A 24638-nucleotide genomic window follows, 5' to 3' on the forward strand; every position below is an offset into this window, starting at 1 on the left:
GGAGCACAGCGGTGCGGGGTGGGGGGGGGGGGGGATTCTTTTTAGTAACAGCTGCAGGGACTGTTCCGCTGCGTGGAGAAATAAACAGAAAACCCACCACACGCTGGAACTTACATAAACTTAAAAGCAAAATGCAAACTTAAAAAATTCTGGAATAAGAAAATACCTACTTGAACTTGGGCATAGAGGTAAGTTTTTGTATACAACACCAAAAGCATGATCCATGAAAGAGAAACATCGATAATGGCGAGTTTCATCAAAATTACAATGTTACTCTGCAGAAGATTCTGCTAAGAGAATGGAAAGGCTTCTGCAGACAAGGAGATCTTTGCATAACAGATACCAGAAGAAAGGATTTGTATGGAAAATATGGTAAAGACTCATAACACCTAAAAAGAAGAAAATTTAAAAAATAAAAATGAGTAGAGTTCTGAGGAGAGATACCAATACAGAACTTAGATAGCAAATTAATATACAGAAACATCCTCAACACCACTCACTTTTAGGGAAAAGCAAATTAAGTGAGTTACCACTTACTACTGCACATTAAGATGATGCTAAAATTTAGAAAAATTCACAAAACATTCTGACCAGCCTGAGGAACCACGAGGACCTGTGGTGGGAAGGAATGTGACACAGATACTTTAGAAGACAGTCTGGCAGGTTTCTTACAATGCAAACATGGTCTCGTCTCATAATAATTGTATTTCCAGACATTTATCCATCTGGACTGAAAACTTAGACCCACACCATAACAGCACACCAATATTTATAGCAACTTTATCATGATGGCCCCAAACTGGAAGGAGCCGACACGTCCTTCAGTGGGTGAATATATAACCAAAACGTACAACCGTGAAATGGAATAGTATCCAGTGATGAAAAAACAATGAAGTATGAAGCCACATGAAGACATGGATGAAGATTACATGCATATTTCTCAGTAGAAGAAGCCAGTCTGAAAATGACACATACTGTATTATCTCTATGATCTTGGAGAAGATGCAAAACTATAGAAATGCTAAATAGATGAGTAGATTCCCGGGATCTGTGAAAGGAGAAGATTGAATAAGTGAAACGTTCTAAATGACTCTTTAACAGTGGTTACCTGCCCCTATGCATTTGTCAAATCCCTTATGATTTTACAGCCAAAATGGTGACTCTTAATGAGTTTAAATTTGAAAATAATCCTTTGGGAACTAGCTTAATCCCAAAATGGAGTAAGAATGTTACACAATTAATTTACTAAAAAGTATGAAACAAAGAAGCTGTAGGTGGAGGAAGGATGGGGCTGGCCTAAGTAACTTGGAATGAGTGGAGTCTGTAAGACCAGAACCAAAAGGAATTGTTACATAAACAGTGCACTCAACTTGATAAAGTTCTTTCCCAGGGAGGTACTAGTTAACAATTCTGAAACCACTATACACATGAACTGGAATTTAACAATCAAAAAAGGATGGCGGATAGGAGGAGCCAGGTACCTCACTTTGAGGGTAGGAAGTTAGAGATAAGCATGGAAAGGAGGTTAGAATAATCCATGTTGGATACATCACTATGAACTAGTGCTTAGCTTAGCACAGATACAGATGGCTTTCATAAACAATATTTACAGTTGGGTGTATATTCGTAGGTTAGCGCATGCACACACACAGTTCCTTGCACTGTCCACTGAGAGGGTCAAGAAGCAATGGCACTTCATAGCAACAAACACATTTAGCTCTAGAACCTGGGTTTAATACTGGTCTCCAGTAGGATGAACCAGGGTTCCTCAGAGAAATGGCTGATATTAGGACTGGGCAGGAAATGTACAGACAATCCTGAAGAACCTTGAGTTTCTAAAAAGGAAGTTAGTTAAGAAAACAAAAAATAAAGATGAGGTTAAGCGAAAGGAAAACAAGAGCCAAATTAAAGATCTCCTAATGCCAAAGTTGAAATACTTTGGACAACAAAATAAAGTAGAATTGAATTCTGATTCAAAGTATAAAATCTATAGATATGAATTGATGTGTATACATGAATGGGAAAGAATAGATAGTACTCATACCAAGAGAAAAAAAACAAAGTAACTGATTCATAACTTTGTTCTTCGAGGAGGTGGAACATAACTCCCCATTCCTTAAATGTGGGCTGTCTACAGTGACTTCCTTCCAAAGAGTATGAATAGTAAGGATGGGAAAACAAGTAAATTCACAGTGGAGAAATCTGACAGCACTATTAAGTCATTTTGAAAGCATAGAGCCTTGATAAAGAAGTAATGAAAATGGCTATTTATCTCTGTTATCTTTCTCTCAATACCAAAAACCACAGACATTCTAATCATGGGGGAAAAAAATCAGATAAACCTGAATGGTAGTTCTAAAGACTGTCAAAGTCATCAAAAACCAAAATCTAAGAAAATGTCATAGCCAAGAGGATCCTAAGGAGACATGATGAATAAATATGATGTGGTATACTAGATGGGAGTCTGAACAGTAAAGATAAACCTACAGAAGTTGGAATGACGTATCGACTTTAGTTGATGACATATTAATTCATAAATTGAGTCAAAAATGGCATAGTGGTGCAAGATGATAAGAGAGGGAACTGGGTCTTAGGTATATGGGAAATATCTTTATATTTTTGCAAATTTTCTGTAAATTTATTCTGAATACAATCTATTCCAAAATTAAAAGTTTATTAAAAACACCATTATAATTTTCTAACACTTACTTACATGTTTGATTATTCCTACTATTAATAACTCGTAATTGACAGTGTACTAGTCATATTCTCTATTTTTTTAATTTGGAAGAATTTTGACATAGATGGGTAAATAGAACTAATATATGATTGTGTATTGCATATGTTTGTGTGTGTGTGTGTGGTTCTGGTATGGTTGAGTTTATGTGTCTTACTCTCTACAAATAGCTTTTCTAAGAGGGTCAGCATTCAGATTTTAAAATTCTCTGTCATATCTTGTCTCAACATTTCCAAAGGCTGATTTCATAGCACTTCTAATGGTGAATTGATTCACTGTAATTGGCTTCCTTACTCCAAAGCATTCTTGTTCTTGTGTGTTTCCATACACACTTTTAGCACAGTCAAATCTATCCAACTATCCAACTAAGAAACTTGTTAAGGTTTGTAAGAGTGTAAACAGAATGTAGCACCATGAAGATCTGATAGCTTTTCGTAGCGCTTACCCAAACAGGAGAGTTTTAAAAACATTTCATCTGAGTTTCGTAGATGGTGGTTTGTAGAGTAACAAAAAGTAAAAATGGCAGACTATTTTGTAAAAGCTTTCAGATGCTGTTATTTTTGGGGGGGAAAGAAATACCTCATATCGTTACTGGAGGCCCAACCCTAGAAATGGTTGTAACTATAGTTGGCCTTACAAGCTACTATTAAGTAGGCAAAAAGATTTGCCTATTAAGTAGGCAAAAAGATTTGCCTGTTATGTTTAACAAAATTCAAATGGAATTTCTAATGAGGAAATCACAGTAGGCCTCAAATACTGTTAAGAACATGTGAAGCACGGGCACCTGGGTGACTCAGTCAGTTGAGTGTCCGACTTCAGCTCAGGTCATGATCTCAAAGTGCGTGGGTTGGAGCCCCGCCTCAGGCTCAGTGCTGCCAGCTCAGAGCCTAGAGCTTGCTTCCGATTCTGCCTCTCCTCCACTCACACTGTCTCTGTCTCTCTCTCTCTCTCTCAAAAATAATCAAACATTAAAAAGATATAAAAAAAAAAGGACACAGAAAGCAAAATACATTCCATGCTTTTCCATTCTGCAACAGAAGTCATTCATTATGAACAATATACTAGATTATAAGGTATATTCCTATAATCATAAAATATCAACAGTCAAAATAGTTTATTGACTTTACTGATATGAAAGAAAAGCTGGAAATGTTCTTATTATGAAGAAGTTATTGAAAGATGGCTTTGATATAAAAGCCTACCTGGCATGAGCCATGACAACGGAGCAACTCTGGCAGGTGTATGAAAGGGTGGAAGCTGTTACCACCCTGTCTCCCCACACCCCATGGTTATGGGAGATCTGTGCTCTGCTCAGCTCATTATTTGTATGCAAAATGTATTCTGTGCATTTAAGTAGGGTAGTCTTTTTAAATAGTGTACAAACAAAAGGTCCCCATTTTTTGTGTGTGAAATTGGTGAGCAGGTGGGATGTTCTCATGGGTTTGAAGACTGCTTGACAAACACACAAGATTGGGGATCAAGCCAAATGCAGTCAGGGTGCTTCCTTCACAGATTAATGGTATCGATCAAATTAGTGACATGTATCAAATGTGTATGTTCAGAATACCATACTACAGTGATTAGTTGCATAGAAATTTATAATTAGCATAATGTGTTGCTTTAGCATGGTATTAGCGTGGTATTCTGAACAATGTGGAGACATTTAAGAAAGCTTTCCAAGGAAACATCTCAATTTTTAAAAATATATATTCATGGAGTTCTTCTAGACCAGCCATGTTTGTAAATGTGTTACATGATTTAACTCATTCTGTTCTCAAAAAAGCCTATCAAATATTATCCACAATTAGTAAATGGTTAAATGATTTACTCAAAGCCCCACAGCTCCTAAATGGTAGATGTGGTCTTCAGACAATGTCTGGTTCTAAATATGTTCCTGTAACCTCTGCCTTGTACTGCTGCTTCTCAAGCTAAGATCTGGATATAACACCCACCAGACTCTGAAGTCAGAAATAATTCTGTGTTCATCTCTGCATCCTGAGCTCTCAGACCAATGCCTGGTATGTTTCATGTACACGGTTTTGATGAATAAATGAACACTCAAGGAGAATTCTCCAGAGAAGTGATACACTGAAATAAAGCCTGTACTAGAGACATGAAAGCCAAGTATTGTGAAAGGTCTCCGGGTCCAGGACCTAACTTGGGCTGATAGAATTAAGACCGGCTTTATGGAGTGACATGCGAGCAGTGTTTGAAAGGTATTAACCACAAGAATATTTGTGTAATGTGGAAAACAGCCTTGCCAAAGCTCTGAGTCTTGAATTGAGTCCTCCTGCTGGGTGTTAGTAAAATATACCAGGAGAAAACAATGTTAAGTTCCTCTGGGAGTTTGTATTCTAGTTTTGGAAATGGAGGTAACTAAAATATGGAGTAGGTTTAGGGTTCTACTAAATTTTTGTCCTGGGAAAACAAAAAACAAAAATCCAAAACTGCGGCAGCAGGTATTTCCCATAATTCTTTCTTATAGGCCATAGATTAAGCTGTCCCCAGAGAAATGCACGCTAAGAACTTTTTATGTTGTAGTGTGTCTAGAAAATAAAGGTAGGGGTATTTAAATATGTTATACCATGATGATGTGTGTTGTCTCTAAACACAAGGCAGTTAGTTGGGGTCTTCAGGAAGTAATAAAATGAAACTGAATCCTTGAGGATAAATTGTTGGTTATTCGGAATTTGGACACAACAGATAGCATTCCTTCTACATATTTACCTAATGTTAGTAAGATTTTTTAGAGAGTAGAGGTAAGTTAAAATCTTCAAATGCCAGGGGAAACAGAACTGGACTAGGAAAACAAAAATTGCAAAATTAAGTTGGAGAATGAGGTATTGATAGTTCAAATAATTGGGGGGATGCTTCGTGAAGAACAAAAGCTGTTTGATTTCAGTAAAACAGCAGTGTGATGTTCTAACTTGCCCACCTACTGTGCCACCCTCCCCAGCTTTGTGGCAGCCGTGAGTGGCCCACGTTCCCGACGCAGCCTTCTGGTGCCAGGGCAACACAAGCGTTGTTCTCAGGGAATCGTAGTTGTGCGTTCGGACCGTCTGGGGGCTCCAGGAGGGACGGGCTCTCCTTTTGCGACGGCCTTAGAACTTTCTGGGGGCTGAAGGACCCTCCTGGCTGGCAATGTCAAGAGCATCTCAATGAAATCTACTAGCTGCACTTGCAGGGATTGAGCACAGGGGCGGGAGGCAGGCGGACCAGGGAGCCCCCGAGGGAGGACGCTGGGAGATAAGCCTGCCGAGCGCCGTGGCATCTGAAGGCCACACTGATGCCTGCTGTTGGACACGTGCTGGGAAAACGTGTGAGGGCACCACGCGAGTCCACCGTCAGCACTGGAGCAGGTGCAGGGAAGGGTGGGACAGGGCCGACGTCCTGCCCGAGCCCTGGAGGAGAGCGCCTACAGAGTCAGTCTGCCGTGACTGGCGGGGTGTTTTGGCTGCGGTTGTTGAAGGAGATCGGTCTCAAGTCACGAGGTGACCCCTGAGCTGACGGAACAGACGTCAGGGCCACACACGCCGAACAGCCGTTACAAAGAGTTGAGAAAATCAGTGAACAAGCGTAATAACAACAGACCCTGGGACGGTAGGAGAATCTGATTTCTGAGGACCGCTTCTAATATTCAAAATATCCAGTATTCGGCAAAAAATTACGAGTCACGTGAAGAAATCAGAAGGTATACCCCACCCTCGGGAAAAGAAGATCGGACAGATGCGGTCTCTGAGGAAGCATAGACCGTGCACGTGCTGGACAGAAGCTTCAGAACAGGTGTCTCCGTGAGGCTCAAAGGATTGAAGGAAACCAGAAGAACGTTATTTCACCAAGTTGGGAGTTTCAGTAAGGAGACAGAAGTTATAGGACAGAATCAAATAGAAGTTCTGGAGCCGAAGAGCACAATTCCGAAGAGTACAATGACGAAAGGCTCCAACCCTGGATTTGAGCAGGCAAAAGAAATAACCAGTGAACACGAAGACAAATCAGTTGAAATTATGACCTCGTTTATAAATGAGCCAAAGATGGTCTCCGTATTTTTTACTTCTTTGCAGCAGACCAGGCCCATGAGCTTAAAAACCCACCAGTGCCAAACTCGCATTTTTACACCCAATTGTTGTAAACAGCTCGGATTAGCAGATTTGTAACCATTCAGAGCCTGCGTGCTGTGCATACTGACATTGCACCTGCTAGCCATAGCCATAAAGGTAAACTGTGGACCGCCCAATGCTCTCAGTGCTGCTAGCCCCCCGTAGATGTGACCCGGGGACTCCCCGTGTGCGAATGAGACTTCATCGGGACGCGAAGATGGCTCTCCCCCCGCCCTGCCCGGAGCTCTGTTGCCAGCCTCCCCTTCTGGGTGGCGGCCCCACAGTTTTCCTCTGGAAGGAGTCAACTTGCGAGGGACTTCCCCTTACAGCAAGTTGTCAATGTGCTACCCAGACAAAGCTAGTTGTGTCACTCCATCACCTTGTAGTCATAGATTTTCCTTTATCTGCCCTGAAGTCCCTTGATCTCAGTACAGCATCCCAGCACACTTCCATCCATAGGTCGGTGGAGATAAAGCCCCTTGGAACATGAGATCCTCTCAGAAGGGGGTGTGTGCGTCAATCTTAGGGGTCCCAACTCTAGCACAGGCCCCACCCCCAGGAGGCACCAGGATGGATCCCTTCCTTCCTGGAGACACACGGGCAGAGGGTGTGTGATTCCCAGCCAAGCCACCAGAAATGGTCTCAAATTTAGTTGGGGCTCAGGATTACAGCTAAAATCAACTGCAGCATGGGGATAAGGTACATATTGTTATAAACAGATGAAATATACTACAACCTGTTTATATTTTTAAGAATGGTTATGAAATACTTCAATATAAAAATAGGGTAGAGGGGTAAATTCACATCTCTGCTTATGCAATGTGACTGGCAAATACAAAATACCTATTACCTGTAATAACAACTTGGTGTATGTAGAACTGAGTTCTCAGTCTTTTCAGTAAGTCTGAAGATGAAAGCAGTAAGCTTAGTTCTGCCTTAGAACTGATGAGTCACAGAAAGGTTCAGTAACAAGATCTCACTGGCTGTGACAGTGGAAATTAAAACCCATGAGGTTTGTCTCCAGGGTCTGAATTTCTCATCACTAATTGGTCCCCTTCATACCTCCCTGTGTCCCTGCCTGATCACAGACCTGCCTCTCCAGCCTGGGTGCCAAGATGTTGGACATTGATTGCTTATTGTCCTCGCACATGACTCACCCTGGCTGCAGGGTAAAATCACTGGTGGGTAATTTTTAAAAATGATCTGGGGCGCCCAGGTGGCTCCGCTGGTTGGGCGTCTGACTGGCTCAAGTCACGATCTCATGGTTTGTGAGTTTGAGCCCCGCATCAGGTTCTATTCTGACAGCCCGGAGCCTGGAGCCTGCTTTGGATTCTGTGTCTCCCTCCCTCTCTCTCTCTGCTCTTCCCCCGCTCATGCTGCCTCTCTCCCTGTCTCTCAAAAAAAATTTTTTTAACCATCAGTTCCACCCAGAGATGTGCTCATTTAATTGGTCCCAGGCTAAGATTTTAGGATTGTGGCAGCTTGGGAAGAGAACATCCCCCCCTTGAGGTTTAGGTCCAGTATTAGGGTTTGTTGAAGGGCAGAGCATTTCCAGGGCCTGGGACCAAAGCTGGGGAGACGGCCCCTGTGAGAACTTTCATTTTGTTTGGAGAAGAGTACGTTACATTTATGCCAAAGTCTTCTGTGATGTCTGACAGGTTAGGGGCTTTTATGGTACTAGTTTTCTTTGCAGGACTGCTTGGGGGTGCACGGCCGTGGCTCTGGAGTGCAGGTAGGCACATAACTCCGGACTCACTTGAGCAGATGTTAGGTATGGTTGTGGGATGAACTCCTACCCCCAAAGAAGCTTCGTGGAAAAACTCCAAGGAATGTCGTTGGTCTGGAAAGACCACTGCCTGTTTCCCTGGCCCCATGTGGTCGCCTAGGGGCACAGGCAGGAGACAACCCTGCAGCTTACACTAATGTCCAGTAGGGTCCTGCCGGGCCGGGCCGAGCGTCCCTGCTGTGTGCCACCAGGGCGCAGGAGGCAGCCGACGGTGACACGTTGGAAAGAGCGGACCTGATCTGTGTGGAAGAAACTGCTGGAGAAAGGGGGAGACACGGAGTCCTGCTGAGTCTCACCCACGTACCGAGGAGCGCAGGCTCGAGCCCCTGTTTACAACCGCGCAGAGAAAACTAGAATTTCACCAACATTAGATTTTTCAGCAACAGGGTTTATTGTTTAAATATTTACAAGTAATAATCTATTGAAAAAATTTAATTTCTTACAAACTTCTGCATTCAGTATTCCCGGATCACCTTACTATTCTGCACTTACATGCTACATTTTCCCCATGAATAGTTATTTTCTGAAAATCCTGAAATATTTGCTAAATTCTACGTCAAAAGGCTCTTTTAGAGGTTTTTGTCCCCCGACTTAGTTTTCTGATGTGAAATCTAGCTGAAGTTACCTCCACTTTGGTTTCACGACTGATGTCTCCTTAGGGTAAGAACTTTAACGTTGGCTAAGAAGTGAGTGACCACTGGATTCTCCTCTGCTGGCGACACTGCTCCGTAGGGTCTGTGTCCTCACACGCGCCACGGGGCTTCTCTGTGAGCCAAGGGGTTCCCGTGAGTCTTCACCGCGGTGTGACTTTTGGTGTTCCTCAAGAGCGTTCTCCTCTTCCATCTGGGGCGAGCGTCTACTCAGACCTCACTGAGCTTTCTTGGGCGCAGGCCCGGTGCCCGCTGAGCGGCGTGCGCAGTGATGACCGACCTCGGGCTTCTCCCGCACGGAGGTGCCGAGGCCGAGAGCCGTGGCGGCAAACCTGTCCCTTCCTCGCATTTACAGAGTGAGTGTGCTCGTGTCGCCTGTGGTCGGAGCACTGACCGAAGGTCTTGCCGCGTGGACGGCACACGGCGGGTTTCTCCCAGAGAAGTTTGCGTGAGTCCGACGAATGAGACCGAACGACGTGCGAGTCCTGTGGCGCGTTTCAGTGTTAACCGCTGTGGTGGACGTGGTGCCCGCCTTCGTGACAGTCGTGCCACGCGGGTCATGTGAGGTCAGGACATTTGCCGAAGGCATTCCTAATTTTCTCTCCGTTGTGGGTGCCCTCGTGTCGTCTCAGGGCAGAACACTGACTGAAGGCTTTCCCACAGAGGTGGCACTCGTACGGTTTCTCCCCAGTGTGCGTTCTCTCGTGCCGTCTGAGGGCAGAGCATTTACTGAAGGCTTTCCCACAGAGGTGGCACTCGTACGGCTGCTCCCCCGTGTGCGTTCTCTCGTGCTGTCTGAGGTTGGAGGACTGGCTGAAGGCTTTCCCACACAGGTGACACTCGTATGGTTTCTCTCCAGTGTGAGTCAGATTGTGTTTTCTAAGGTCAGAGCTTTGAATGAAGGCATTCCCACAGAGACGGCATTCGTAGGGCTTCTCTCCGGTGTGAGTCATCTCGTGTCTCCTCAGGCTGGAGCAATTGCTAAAGGCTTTCCCACACAGATGGCACTCACATGATTTACCTCTAGTGTGAAGGTGCTTGTGTTGATTAAGGTACGACTCACTAACGGATTTTTGACACTGTTCACTGACACAGGGGGTCTTTTCTGTGGGAGTCAACAGACGCCGAGTCACCATGAAGCTGCGAGTGACATCTTCTTCCAAGTCACTGCATTCAAAGGGATCCTCTGGCGAAGGAGACTTCTGCTTTGGGGAAAGAGGTGGAAGGTTGGTAAAGCTTTGTCTATGTCCATACGTTCCCTTCTCTATAGGAATAGAAATCGTTCAGTGATGGTCTCCAATCAAAATTCAGTATTACTTGCACACACACGATGGGTTACTCCCCTGCATACATGAAGATTTTCCCTTTTGTAGCATCCCAACTGCAGAGCTTATTACCTGATTTTGGAGACCTTAACATGTTTCAAAGACTAGGCATAAGATCAGTGTTTATGAACTTTTGATCAATGTTTAAAAACCTTTTCTTAAAGATCTCAGGTTATGGATTTGAGCTCAGATTCATTAAACCTTTTGCTCAAAAAAAAAAAAAAGGCTTAATCCCAATTTAATGTAAATTAGGCTATTGTGCTCAATTACTAACATCCTATTTCCAGGTCTTTGAGTGAGCTGGGTGACTACCCCTGGAACTCACCTCTGGCATGACCATAGATGTGTCCTTGCTGCTGATACGCTGTGGGGCAATCATGTCTTGTTCTTTAAGGGCACTTTCCCCACCTAAAACAATTGAAAAAAACACAAATATTTCGAATGGCATTAGGGGAATGAAAATGTTGAAAAACACCAAGACCCATGGGACTTTGATGGGGGCAAATAAATCAAGGGAAGGAATACTCCAGGAATACTAAGTAATTGGCAAGTGAAGATTTCAAATTGAATTATAAAAAAATTCTAAGGGAGAGAAGTTGGGTAGGCAGTGTGAGTTACTGCGTGAAAATTTAACTGTGATAAGCACATGAATATGCTCTCCCTAAAGCCAAAAAAAGACAGTGGCAGGAGGAAACATGAACCGTGCCTGTCACATGCGAGGAATAATGGTAACTGAAGAATTCTGCCCCAGTGTCCTTCCTCGCATTTTAGGAATCATCCCTCACTGGACAAGACCTTCAGCCGGCATTTCCAGGAACATGCTCCCTACTGAGCAGGCACGTCGCCTACTAAACACAGGTCCCTGCGGCTCACCTGGACCCTGGCCTTGGAGAGATCCGCTTCCTTCAGCCCACAGCTCTTCTCCCTGCTGCTCCAGCTGGAAAATCACATCTGACTGGCAATGTTGGTACCCTGGTCATTGAAAAAAGGTACATGGATTTTGAATTCTGTGCTGATAAAAGTCCTCTCCTTCCCCAAAGCTAGTAATTATCATCAAGTCCAGGACAGGCTACTGAGGAAGGACAAGGACAACACTGAAGTTCACCCCAGGCACCACTTGAATAGAAAAGAACACTGACATCCAGACAGTGTGTTCACAACAGTGAAGACCTCTGGATGCTGATGTCCGTGCCCAAGCTCAAAGAACGCCAGTCAGTCTGCATTACATGCTGAATATCTCCAGAGTGGGTTGAATATTATTTTCAAACAGACACCAACAAACATAAGCTCTACAAGAATAACCAAGTTCTATTGTTTTCATTAGTCTGCTTTCAACTCTTGCCACAGTGACTAGAGCAGAATAATTATTTAGAAAATGTTTAATCAGCTTATTTCTACATTCAGAAATACTGAGTTCCCAGTTCTCTTTGTGTTAGAGACTGAGTAGCAACAAAGACATTAAATTGTGGCTAAGATTACATTCTAGTGGGGTGACAAACTAGATGGAGCAAAATACAAAGAAATAACTTATTTTTCCAGGAAGGTCTATGAAAGATTCAGGGAAGAGTGTGGAGTGGGTATGTCGAAGCTATTCCAGATTCCTGTGGACGGATGGACTGACTACCTCCCGACCCACCCATCTGTATACGTATACGTGCATACAGATACACACGTACTGGCAGGCTCACCCAGGGAGACCAGATGACGTATATTTTCCAGCATCACATCTCTGAACAGCTTTCGCTGGGATGCGTCCAGCAGGGCCCACTCTTCCTGGGTGAAGTCTACAGCTACATCTTCAAATGTCACTGATTCCTGAAACATCATGGATATTCCGGTTTAGACCGAGCACTCCCAACAGGCGTCCAGAGTAGGAGGGTTGAGCTGACAGCTCTGAGGAAGGGGGCGGAGGCGCCAGGTGTGTCGAAAGATCAAACTGAACGTGGGGTTCCGTCAGCTCATTCTCAGTACCGAATGGGCAGCTGCCTTTCAGATTCATCACAGAGATACATCCAGTCTGAAGCAATAAGACTTCTTTATAAGGGGGTATCACGTGAAGCGTGACATAATATTACCTGGAACTTTAAAAAAAACAACAACAACTGGTATTTCTAGGGGCTCCTGGCTGGCTCAGTCAGTACAGCAGGTGACTCTTGACCTCTGGATTGTGAGTTCAAGCCCCACACTGGGTGTGAAGCCTACTTACAAAAGTAAATATGTAAAATAAAGACAAAGTCTAAAATAAAAACTGGTAATGATGGTTTCTGATATGTGGCACTTGAAAATTAATAACTAAAACTCACTTTCTGGTAATTTCAAGTAACTTTACCGACGCACTGTAAGGCAAACAATAACCGTGACCTGTCTCTTTAAACCATGACGCCATTCCCATAGGTAAACATTTAATAAACTGTTACGAGTACTGAAAGACTTGATAAACTAATGTACGAAGTTCTTCCTAAGTAAACGTGTATTAACTATAAGCCATTTGCCTATTACTCCTTACATTGTCCCAAGAACCTTGAAACCACCTATAGCATTCTTCAAAAATGAACAGGTTTCATAAAGAACTTGGTAAAAATAGTGTTGTCTCGCTCATCTCTATGGGATGCAGATGTTCATAATAAAGGACAAGGTCAGAAGGCTCAGCAGCAAAGCCAGGGACCTCTGAGACGGCTGTGCCGGGGGACAGTCCTGTGCCATGAGGACTCGCAATCCCAATCTTCTCTGGGACCTCAGACACAGTTATCACCGTCTCCTATCTGGTCCTTCTGCTAAAGGATAACAGAAGTCTCTTGACTGGTTTTGGTTTATTTAATTCTTAAAAAGTTTCTGCAGGATCTTAAATTGTACTCTACTCCCTTGTCCTGAGTATATAGCCACAGTTATGGAAATAATACTCCCTATACACTAATTGCAGCTAAGAATATTTTCTTAAAACGTTAATTAATTACAGTAAGGCAAAATGTGTGACTGGGAACATGAATGATAGTGAAAAGTTCTCTTTTTAAGAAGTTTCCAAAAGTACAAATACACTCTATCAAAACTTTAAAACTGGACAGAATGAGTGACCCTTCATGCCTTTTCTGGCCTAAACCTTTCTCGTGCTCCTTTCGCACCCAAAGACCCCAACCAGGACCTGTAACACTGGACTGTCAGAACCCACCTCCCTATTGGACTACAGTGTTGCCCTCCTGGCTCATCTCTTCATCACAACCCTTTACAAAGGACCATTATAGCCAACAGCGTGATTAGTGAGTGAATCATTTCCCGGTAAGGATATGGACTAAGTTAGAGAAAAAACTTTTCTTCTTTTCTGTAAATACCTAAGCTTAATGGAGGCGAGAGTAAACTAGTGTGAGGTAGAAAGGTTATTGGTTACTGAGGAGTTCCTGACCCATTAGAACCATCCCAGAGTCCTGGGGAGATTTCACTGGAGCTCAAATCCCCGAATACTTCCTCACCGCACCTGGAATATCCGTGCCAATGGGAAAATCCCTCCCGTCAGATGGCACAAGGGTGTAAGCGGAAAGAGGCGATCCCCACTCACCAGTGGCTGCATTGTCAATAACCCAGATGCAGGTGTCTTTCTCTGGGTCCTCGCTCACTGGCAGTCCAAGCACTAAGCAGGCAAAGCTGAGGACGGAGAAAGAAGCCATGAGATGCGGTCCTGCACATAATGTCCAGTCTAAACTGTCATGAAGCCCCAAACCTTCACCTGGATGTGACACTCCCCACCCAGCCCCACCAACCTGCAGCGCGCTCTACAAGAAATGCAGAGGACTCGCCTCCTCTCCCGTGGTCTAGAGTTAAGAAGACTGACTACAGTTGCTAAAAAAAACACCCCCCCCCAAAAAAAAAATACAAATATAGATGTCTCAGGATAAGACCACTGAAAGTATTGAGTGTATATGGCAATCAGCCCACGGCATCCAGAGTTCTTCAGTTCCCTCTGTGACTCCAGAGCGTGGGGATCCTGGACTTCGGCCGCATGTCGAGTTTGATTTCCATCTGGAGGTAAATACTCGACTTTCTCAGATTTCCTTATTCTCCTACACAAGCAGTGGTTGTCCAGCATCCATGGCAACCTTCTGGAGCCACATTGCCTTTCTGCTCTCCCTCAACTCCACCTCTGCGATCTGCGCTCCCCCCCCCCAGATGTGGATGTCAAAAAAACTAAGTTTATGATAGGATTACTCAATTCAAGGACTTACTCCATTTGGAGAGATCAGTGGCACTCATTCTGCTCCCCTGCATCAGAAAGGAGGAGTATAGGAGTCAGAGCGTTCCTGTTATGTACTGTCCCAACCCTCCAGGTCATTCGGGTAACTTGGAATGGCTGGGGTTCAGGAGGATATCTAGCTACTCTTCGATTATTTTAGCTAAGTGGTAGCACAAGGCCTTGAAATCCGATTCTATATGAGTCTTCATTAGCTGTACTATCCTGCATCACACACACACATACACGTATACATACATGCACATTTACGTATATACACAAATGTGTGTGAAAGACAGAGAAAGCCATTTATAAACTGTAAATTCTCCCCTAAAATACCAATAATAATTAAATGTATTTCATGGGAAAATGACGACAATGTGTCATAAGCAAAAACAGGGTAACTCACCCATTTGTACCTGGGGTCCAGAAAAAGAGGGAAAAAAAGGAAATTTGTATCAAATGTGACTCTGCTTGGATATTTACATGATCCACTTATTTAATCTTCACAATAAACTGGTGGTTTTAATTGATTTACTAATTTAACAAAAGACCTGAAGAGAAGAGGTTCAAAACAATTTCTGTATTTTAATCTTGCTCTGCCTGTCTCCCATGCTCAAATTCCTTAAGAATCACACCCCATGCCTGGGTTTAACCTGGAAAATCATGTCGGTTCTGACTTAATGAGAAGCCCTCCGCTGTTACTACAACGTCCTCTTCCTACTTTTTCAAGAAACACACCCCACACTCAGGTCTCTGTGCGCGGGAACCGACAGCAGGTGACTTCCTTGTGCCTGCCTTTTCTGTGGCCAAATGTGACCCACGTGGCAAAGAAGCCGATCCCTGCCTAACACCAGCACCACCACTCCTAGGGCTTTTCAAATGTGTCCGGCATCTCTACCTTGGAGAAGTGAATCATTCTTCCACGCTCCATAAATACTTCAAATCTGCAGGCTCTTCAATCTACACGTTCTCCCCTTTCAAAAGACGGGATTCTTCCCTACTACGATACTGTGTTGGTTTGCTCAGGCTGCTGTAACACAGTACCGCCAACCGAGGGGCTTAAACAACAGAAGTGTATTTTCTCATGAATCTGGCCGCTGCACGAGACCAAGGCCTCCCCACCCAGCGTGCTCACAGCCGTCCTCTCCCTGTGTCTCCACACTCTTGCTTGGCACACATCGGTGACATCAGTCCCTCTTCTTGCAAAGACACCAGTCAAACAGACTCCGAGCCCGCCCCACTGACCTCATTTTCCCTTAGTTACCACTTGTGAGGCCCAATCTCCAAATACATTCTTAGCGTTGGGACTTCAACATTTGACTTTTGGGAACACAAAATTCAACCTATAATAGAGATGAATTTACATACAGTGACATTCTGCCTCAGTTTTCCCCACAAGTCCTACATTCATGTCCACTGGTTATTTTTTTCTATCAAATTGAAGTCCTGTTGCCTCTAAGTGCAGTGTGTCCAACTGAATTCCTTTCTCCTGTTTTGTTCAGAACTATATTATGAACTCTCCTTTCCCCAAAACATGTCCATCTCTCCACAATCACCTATCTCCTCATTGACGCTCATTATCTCTCTCGTAACTTGAAGCAAAAATCTCCTCTGGACGGATTTTCTCTCCGGCCCCTGGCCTTCCATCCTCCCTTCAGAGCCGAACCGGAAGTGCTGGTGTCCCTCACTCACGTCGTCCCCTCCCTCTGACTTACAAAGACCACCAATGATTGCTTTGTAAGTACACGTTGTTAATATCACTGTCTCCATAAATAAATCCTTACATGGAAATGAGGAGGAGTTAAACCCTGACCTCCTTTTCTGAACATCTTGCTGCCGTTACCTGACACTTTAAGTCTCCTCTACAATCGGTCCTTCTCACATGTCCTCTGCAAAGAATTCCTCAATCCTGTCAGAATGTCTCGAGACTTCACGTGAGCTCCTGCTCTCCTTTTATACCATGTCCTCGTAGGCTCACGCATTTCTTCAACTGCTCCACATTTTTTCTGTTGCTGTCCCTAAATTGAAAGTAACCAATTTCTTGTCTGGATTCCATTTCTGAATGATCACCTCTGCCTGCAAACGTACATACACCTAAAATGAAATATTTCCCAGGACAGTAACTCCACCACTCGAAACATCAAATGTATTCCTCCTCTGTCTGAATCTTAGCTAATGGCTCCATCTGAGTGTTGGTATTGTAAATGCCTTCATCCATCCGACAAACACACTGCTATTATTTCTAAACTGGCCACTGGTGTCATTCTTCATTTCCACCTCCATCAACGAACGTCCTGCCCCATACTCCTCCTCCTCCAGTTTCAGTCTGCATCTCAATTATACAGAGACACTTTCACTAAACTCCAACCAGAGTAAGCCTCTCCCTTGCCCTCCGCCTTGACTTAAACAGAACTACTGCCCTTTCAGGTCACTCATGAAATTGTTGTTATATATTTACTTATGCTGTCCTCTCAATGGTCTAAATGAGGAAAAATGCACCTATGAATGGTAGAGTTAGGCAAGTCCCCCTCTGATCGTTACATCTGAATTATGAAGACAGAGAAATTCTATGCCCGCAGTAAGGAAACCTCCCCCCAAATGCCTGTGGTCAGATAAACCATCATTTTCTGATTATAAATTCCTCTCTGAAATACAGGAGTCAGTCTTTTCTGGTATAAATTCTCTCCAGTACTTCCCCAGACCCAAACAGATGGAAAAGCTAACAAAGCCAACTCTTTGAGGATGCAGCCACCACACAAAGACCCTCAGAGTTTCTTTCTAGTTCTAGACAGATCGCTCTTGCGATGGTGATCCGTCTTTATAAGCAGTTGACAACATCATCAGTAACGTAAACCAAAAGACATACCCTGGCCAGTCTGGATGACAGTCAATATAAATCTAATTGAGGCATGCCTTTTTTTTTCTAATTAGGTAAATCATATAGATGCAGTTACGGAAAAAATGATGCTTTTTTTTGTTTCTAACAATACTTTTTAGACTCATGTTAGGTTCACTGCAAACTGAGCATAAGATACAGACAGTTCCCATATACCTCCTGTCCCCACAAAAGAATGGCCTTCCCCACTATCAATATACCACCAGAGTGCTACATTTGTCACAACTGATGAACCTACAGTGATACATCATCATCACCCAAAGTCCTTAGTTTTATACTAGCGTTCACTCTTGGTGTTGTAAATTCTACTGGTTTTGAAAAATATACAATGACATGTATCCACTGTTACAGTATCATCAGATTTTCACTGGCCTAAAAATCCTGTACTCTGCCTATTTATCCCTGCCCACCACCCAATCCCTGGCCACCACTGATTGTTTTACTGTCTTCATAGTTTTACCTTTTCCAGAATGCCATATAGTTGGGATCATACAGTATGTCTTTTTCAGATTGGTTTCTTTTACTTAGTAACAGGCATTTAAACCTCCTCCATTTTCACTGGCTTAAAAGCTCATTTCTTTTTACCACTGAATAATTTCTACAGTTTGGCTATACTACGGTTTAGTTATCCATCACCTACTGAAGGAAGGAACTTGGTTCCTTCCAAGTTTTGGCAATTACAAATAAAGCCGTTCTAAAACAACCACGTGTAGGTTTTTGTGTGGACCTACGTATTCCAACTCATTTGGATAAACAAGAAACATGACTGCTGGATCACATGGTAAGAGTTTGTTTAGTTTTGTAAAAAAAAAAAAAAAAAAAAAAACTCCCACTATCTTCCAAAGCAGCTGTACCAGTTTGCATTCCTACCAGCAATGAAGGAGAGTTCCTGTTGCTGTGTATCTTTACCAGCATTTGGTGGTGTTGGTATTTTAGATTTTCCCCTAGAATTCTAATGGCATGCAGTGGTACTCTCGTTTTTATTTTAATTTGTATTTCCCTAATGACATGATGTTGAGCATACTTTCATATGCTTATTTTCTATCTTCTTTGGTGAGATGGCTGTTCAGATCTTTTGATTCCCCCCCCCCCCCTTTTAACGTTTATTTTGAGAGAGAGACAGAGAGCAACTGGGGGGGAGGGTCAGAGAGAGAGAGACACAGAATCTGAAGCAGCTCCAGTATCTGAGCTGTCAGCACAGAGCCTGATATGGGACTCAAACTCAAGAGCCGTGAGATCATGAACTGAGCTGAAATCGGATGCTTAACCAACTGAGCCACCCAGGCACCCCACTTTTGCCAATTATTGAATGGAGTTGGTCATTTTCTTATTGTTGAGTTTTAGGAATATCTTATATTATGGTTAAGTCCTTTATCAGATGTGTGTTTTGGAAATATTTTCTCCCAGCTTGTGGCTCTGTCTTCTCATTTTCTTCAGTATTGAAGCAGAAGTACTTAATTTTAATCAAGTTCAACTTATCAGTTCTTTCATGGATCATGCCTTTGATGTTGTAGCCAAAATGTCATTGCCAAACTCAAGGTCACCTTGATTTTTTTCCTTTGGGAGTTGTATAGTCTTGTGTTTTATATTTAGATGTTATATATTTTGGGATAAGTTTTTAGGAGTATAATGTCTGTGTCTAGATTTTTTTTTTTTTTTTTTTTTTTGGTTTTTGAATTTCAGTTATTACCTGCCCTCACTGTTGAAAATGCTTTTTTTCTCCATTATATTTCTTTGTCAAATATCAGTTGACTGTATTTGTGTGGGTATACTTCTGGGCTCCCTGTTGTGTTTCACTGATACAGTTGTCTGTTTCACCAACAGATTACATAGTTTAACTCGTCATCCTTCTAAAGGTCTCAAAAGCAATCTTCATCCATCTTGTGGATTTGGGTTGTTACAGGCAACACTGGAGAGAAGCTAAAGCGAGAGCTGTATGCTGCTCTTTATTTTCAAGAGGACTCATCATGTGACATCTCTCAGGCTGTGAGCATCCTGGTGACTCCAGATAAATGAAACATTTGAGCTTAAAATATATATTTGGCTACCTAGAGTGTATATATTTTACTGTCAGGAAATAGAAAAACAAATCAGCATAGGTCTCTTCATCAGATTCAGTTGATTGATGCCTAACAACTGTAAAACCCTACAAGCTTCAAAGTATTAATAAGGCTTTCTAGAATAAATAACGTAGCTTCATTACTTATTTTACTATAAATAGGATGTGCTTTGTTTTTGAAAATAAGTTTCAAAGAAGTAGGACATATCTTAAGATACACGGAAATCTCGAGATCCAAAAGAACAGATTGTTTTTGAAGAAAAATCATGCAATATACATTTTAAATACAAGCATTTGATTTAGAAAAAATTGTCATTTTCATCCTTGTCATCAGTATCACTGGCATTATCATCACCATGAAAAGCTAGTGTCCTAAGGCCAAAAGAACTTCGAACCAGGTCCTGCTGGAGCCAAACTGTTCAGAGGTCAAGGGCCAAGGCTCTGGTCTCAGCCCGCTGGGGCCCCACCCAGGCTCCCCCACATGCTGGGTGATGTTTAAATTGAGATGGCCTTTACTCCCTCATAGGACTATTGAGAGGTAAAAATGGGTTAATGAGTGTAACGTTTCCACACTGAGTCACTGCTGTAATTACTTGTATCGGGAGCAGTAAAAGCCAGCTGCAGCTGAGTAGGCAGGAGTACGGGGTGCGGAGGGTTTTGGATCCAAATGTGAACCACTGTCCACAGCTCCCTGAGCCCATGTTTTTACATCTGGCGTCTCCCACGTGTATTTGTCTTTTTTCATGGTCTTCGAGATAGACTGATCTTCTATAGACATAGAGCCCAGTAAATAACAGCGAACTGTTAACAGAGAGGAAGCGGTAAAGAAACAAGCTACCTTATATTCTACAAAGTGCTGACAATGCCATGATACCACTTTCTGAGCACAATTAAAAAAAATTAAATAGCCACAGTGCAGCAGTGAGGAAGACAATAGCCCGACATGAGCACCAAACTTATGGGGCTCCTGACTAACACCAGTCACAGTCTTCCCTTTGGTCTGGGGTGGACACTGGGAGTCTGCATTTTGACAAGTACACCAGGGATCCTGATGTAGGAGTAGAACCCTGAAAATGTGACACAGTGGCCAATAAGCTAAAGACAGATTCTTAATATGGATTCAGGTCACCATCAGACATGGCCAGATTCATCACTCACTCATCCCTGGTTGAACTGAAATCATCTGCCTCACAGGCACTTGTCTCATTCACGGGCCACCGGCCAGCTGGCTTTACTGTCTCACCGTGCACAGCCCTTTTACTAGAACTTCCTTCCCATCCCCCACTTGGCATTCTTGAACTTCCCCTTTAAGAATCTGATTAAATATCATACCCCTTTGGGAGATGGGATCCCCTTCCCTGAACATTCAGTCTAATGTTGGTGCCAAACTTCCCCATTATCCCAGGAGGGCATTTAGGACACCTCCCTGCAACTGCCACCTTGACTGTCTCCTTCTCAGAGCTGTGTGAGCTGAGGACAGCAAAAACACTTGGCTTGGCTCATTATTGTCCCCGGGTCCCCATAAACTGTATGGGATATGGAGAGATATGATGCATGTTAAAAGTAGTGAGAGAACAATTCATGTTAAAAGTAGTGAGAGAACAATTCATATAAACAAAGCCTTCTGTTTTAGATCTATCAACACAGGACCAAACCTTAGTGCTTTGGCGGCACTATTCTCGCCTTCCACCCTTCTACCAGAAACAACACTCTTAACCTTCAAACGAAACGCAAAGGGATGGGACTAATTTATGGACGACGAAGGCTCCACTCCAGAGCGCAGGCTCAGGATCCTGGGGTCTTACGTCCCAGTGGAATACCCACCCTCTGCGCTGATGGCAAGTCCTCTTTGGGGAATTTGTGGGGGTTTTTTCCTCCTCTAACTCACAGCTTGGTTTTGCAAACTGACTTCAGTATCAACCTCCACAAGAAATAGCTGAAGAGACTTAAGGTTGAAGGTCTTCCTGGGATCCACAGGGCTGGCCCAGGGCTGGTGTCCAACTGGTCCTCAGAAAGTGGCTGGGAGGTGGGGGGAGGTATCTCACTTAGGCACCAGCTGATGAATTATCTGCCGTCCGTGTCTGTAGACAGTCCTGCCATACTATAGTATTAAACTGGAGACCCCCATGTCCGTAGTCTGTGCAGCTGCCTGTGTGCCTATGATGAGGCAGTTCTATCTGGGACAGCTGTAGAGCGAATGCTGGGTAAACAGATTCTCCTAACTGTTTTACCATGGAAATTCTTGGGCTTTGTTTTTAGATACAGAAAGATTTAAGTAAAATATTATTACATAGCGATGACTTTTCATCCAGAAAGCATATGCTACGGACAAGTACATATAAATGCTTGAACATTCTCTAGAGAGCTCAATAAAAATACAACTTTTAAATTTGGTTTCGTAAAATTGTTTTAAAACATACATCAGCATTTATACTTTTCTTTTGTGCCTGTTATTTCTGTGAAAAGCAAATTTCCTTGATCAAATTAAGTAGATGTGAATTTTGTTCTTGCTATTATCTTATTTTCAATAAATAAAAATCACTGCGCCAATACTGCTGTTACGATAATACCTTAGGAGTTCAAAAATCTATTGTCTTAAGAAAATACAGAAATTGATGGAGTAAAATGGTGGAGGAGTGGGGAGGCCCTAAGCACGCATCCTCCCTGGAACACAGCCAGATAAACATCAAATCATTCTGAACACCCAAGAAAGCAATCAAAACTCTCAGAGAACAAACCTGCACATCTAAAAACCAGAAAAATGACCCATGGAAGGAAGGAACTGCATAGAATTCGTGGGAGAAAAGAGCTGCAGGTGCTCCCCAGGGAAAGGAGCCCTGGTCTCAGTGGGAGTAGGGAGGGGAGGGAGAGGAGGGGGAGGGAGAGAAAAAGAGAGGGGGGGGCGTGTAAGAGGGAAAACACTGCAAGGGACTGCTCAAGAAAATTACTCCCCAAAACCTCAGACAAGGACAGGGTTACAACACCACCAGTTTTCCAGAAACAGTGGAGCGCATATTCCTAAGTTTCGGAGGTCTGTGACATTTCCAGATTCGTACCTGGGGAGCTGAGCAGTGAGAGAGCAGAGCTGAGCCCCAATGGCGGGCGGCCTGAGGATCCCCAGGATCACATGGGGAGAAGCGGTTCGGCTGCTTGGAGTGCATCTGGGAGAGGTGATTCGGCCTCTCAATGGACACAGGACCCAGCAGGCAACATCCCAAACAAAGAAGCCAGGAGAGGTATGCAAACTCGGGCGCCAGCTGTGTGTTGTGATTTACAATAAATTCTGATCCACTACATGATCCCGTGGCTGTCTTCTGTGACAAACTGGCACCACCAGCCGCAAGTCATCGTGACTGTCCCCAGATCAGTGCAGGTCTGTGCTGTGGGCGTCTCTGAAGTATGGGGTTTTGAAACACAGCCGCACCTGATTTAAAACATGGCAGTGCTGCACCATTTGGCAGGTGGACAGGTTGGACACGGGGTGAAGGTGGGGATATGACGGAAACCGGGACACAGGTGGCATCGCTGCGCGTCTGTGAGGGCTTATTGAAGAGGGGTGGTGTACACTTCCTACTCCTGAGTTGAGAGAACAAGAGAATGGGGAGAGAGAAACCATTTTCTCCCGCACCCACCAGCTTGATCCACCTCGGTGAGCTAAACAGCGCCACCAAGTGGAGGACGGAGCTGCTATACCAAGTCCTGCCCCCCCCAGCACCCTGAAGGCACATCTCCAGGAGAGCAATTGTACCTGAAAATCAGAGCAGCAGGCCCCTTCCCCAGAAGACCAGCAGAAACACCTAGCCCACACCAAGTCTATGAATCAGACTGGCGCAAAGCTTCAGCTCTAGAGGAAAAAATATCTAGCATAAAAGCATCCTAGGTTTTTCTGTTTGTTTTTGTTTTTGTCTTTGTTTCTTTTTATTTTTTGATACAAAAAGAGCATTTTAATCTTATTTTTTATTTTATCATTTTTAAATTGTTTATTTTTGGATATATTTTTATTAGATTTTTCTTTTCTTTCTTCCTTTTTCCTATCAAGCTTCTTGTAACAAGCAGATCAGAACACACCTAGGATCTAACTTCATGTATTTTTTAGATTTTTTTTTGTCTTCTATTTTTACTTTTCTTTTATTTTGCTTTATTTTTCTTTCTCTCCAAAATGACAAGATGAGGAATTCACTTCAAAAGAAAGAACAGGAAGAAAGGACAGCCAGATATTTTAATCAATGCATATATAAGTAAATTGTCTGAACTAGAACTTAAAACAACAATTATAAGGATATTAGCTGTGCTTGAAAAAAGCATAGAAGACACTAGAGAATACCTTACTGCAGACATAAAAGAACTAAAATCTAGTCATGCCAAAAGTAAAAATGCTGTAACCAAGATACAATCCCAAATGGAGGGCATAAAAATGAGGATAGACAAAGCAGAGGAGCAAATCAGTGATACAGAAGATAAAATTATGGAAAATAATGAAGCTGAAAAGAAGAGGGTAAAAACGGTCATGGACCACAAAGGCAGATTTCAGGAACTCAGTGACTTACTAAAAATGTATTCACATCATAAGAGTCCCAGAAGATGAAGAGAGAGAAAGAAAGGCAGGAAGTTTCTTTGAACAAATTATAGCTGAAAACTTCCATAATCTGGGGAAGGACACAGATATCAAAATCCAAAAAGCACAGAGAACTCCCATTAGATTCAACAAAAGCCAATCGTCACCACGGCATAAAAGTCAAGTCAAAAATCACAAACACAGGGGCGCCTGGGTGGCGCAGTCGGTTAAGCGTCCGACTTCAGCCAGGTCACGACCTCACAGTCCGTGAGTTCGAGCCCCGCGTCGGGCTCTGGGCTGATGGCTCAGGG

At 43.2% G+C, this 24638-nt stretch overlaps 1 protein-coding gene across 8 annotated transcripts in view; it reads right to left on the reverse strand.

The window, feature by feature from the left end:
* Window positions 1-8987: 8987 nt before the first annotated feature.
* Window positions 8988-24638, reverse strand: part of LOC125163935 (zinc finger protein 705A-like) — a 32017-nt gene continuing 16366 nt past the window's right edge. For 3 of the 8 annotated variants that reach the window (XM_047856270.1, XM_047856273.1, XM_047856274.1), the window contains exons 4-8: window positions 14146-14231; window positions 12272-12410; window positions 11469-11567; window positions 10921-11003; window positions 8988-10475 (exon numbers count right to left, since the gene is read on the reverse strand). In XM_047856270.1, the coding sequence (XP_047712226.1) occupies window positions 9828-10475; window positions 10921-11003; window positions 11469-11567; window positions 12272-12410; window positions 14146-14157 (981 nt within the window). In that variant the 5' untranslated portion in view covers window positions 14158-14231 and the 3' untranslated portion in view covers window positions 8988-9827. Of the gene's footprint in view, window positions 10476-10920; window positions 11004-11468; window positions 11568-12271; window positions 12411-14145; window positions 14847-22828; window positions 23901-24638 lie in introns of those variants that run through there. The other 5 variants (XM_047856272.1, XM_047856275.1, XM_047856271.1 and 2 more) reach the window with 5 other exon arrangements.

The sequence above is a fragment of the Prionailurus viverrinus genome, chromosome B1, assembly GCF_022837055.1.
Source record: "Prionailurus viverrinus isolate Anna chromosome B1, UM_Priviv_1.0, whole genome shotgun sequence".
In the NCBI taxonomy this organism is placed as follows: domain Eukaryota; kingdom Metazoa; phylum Chordata; class Mammalia; order Carnivora; family Felidae; genus Prionailurus; species Prionailurus viverrinus.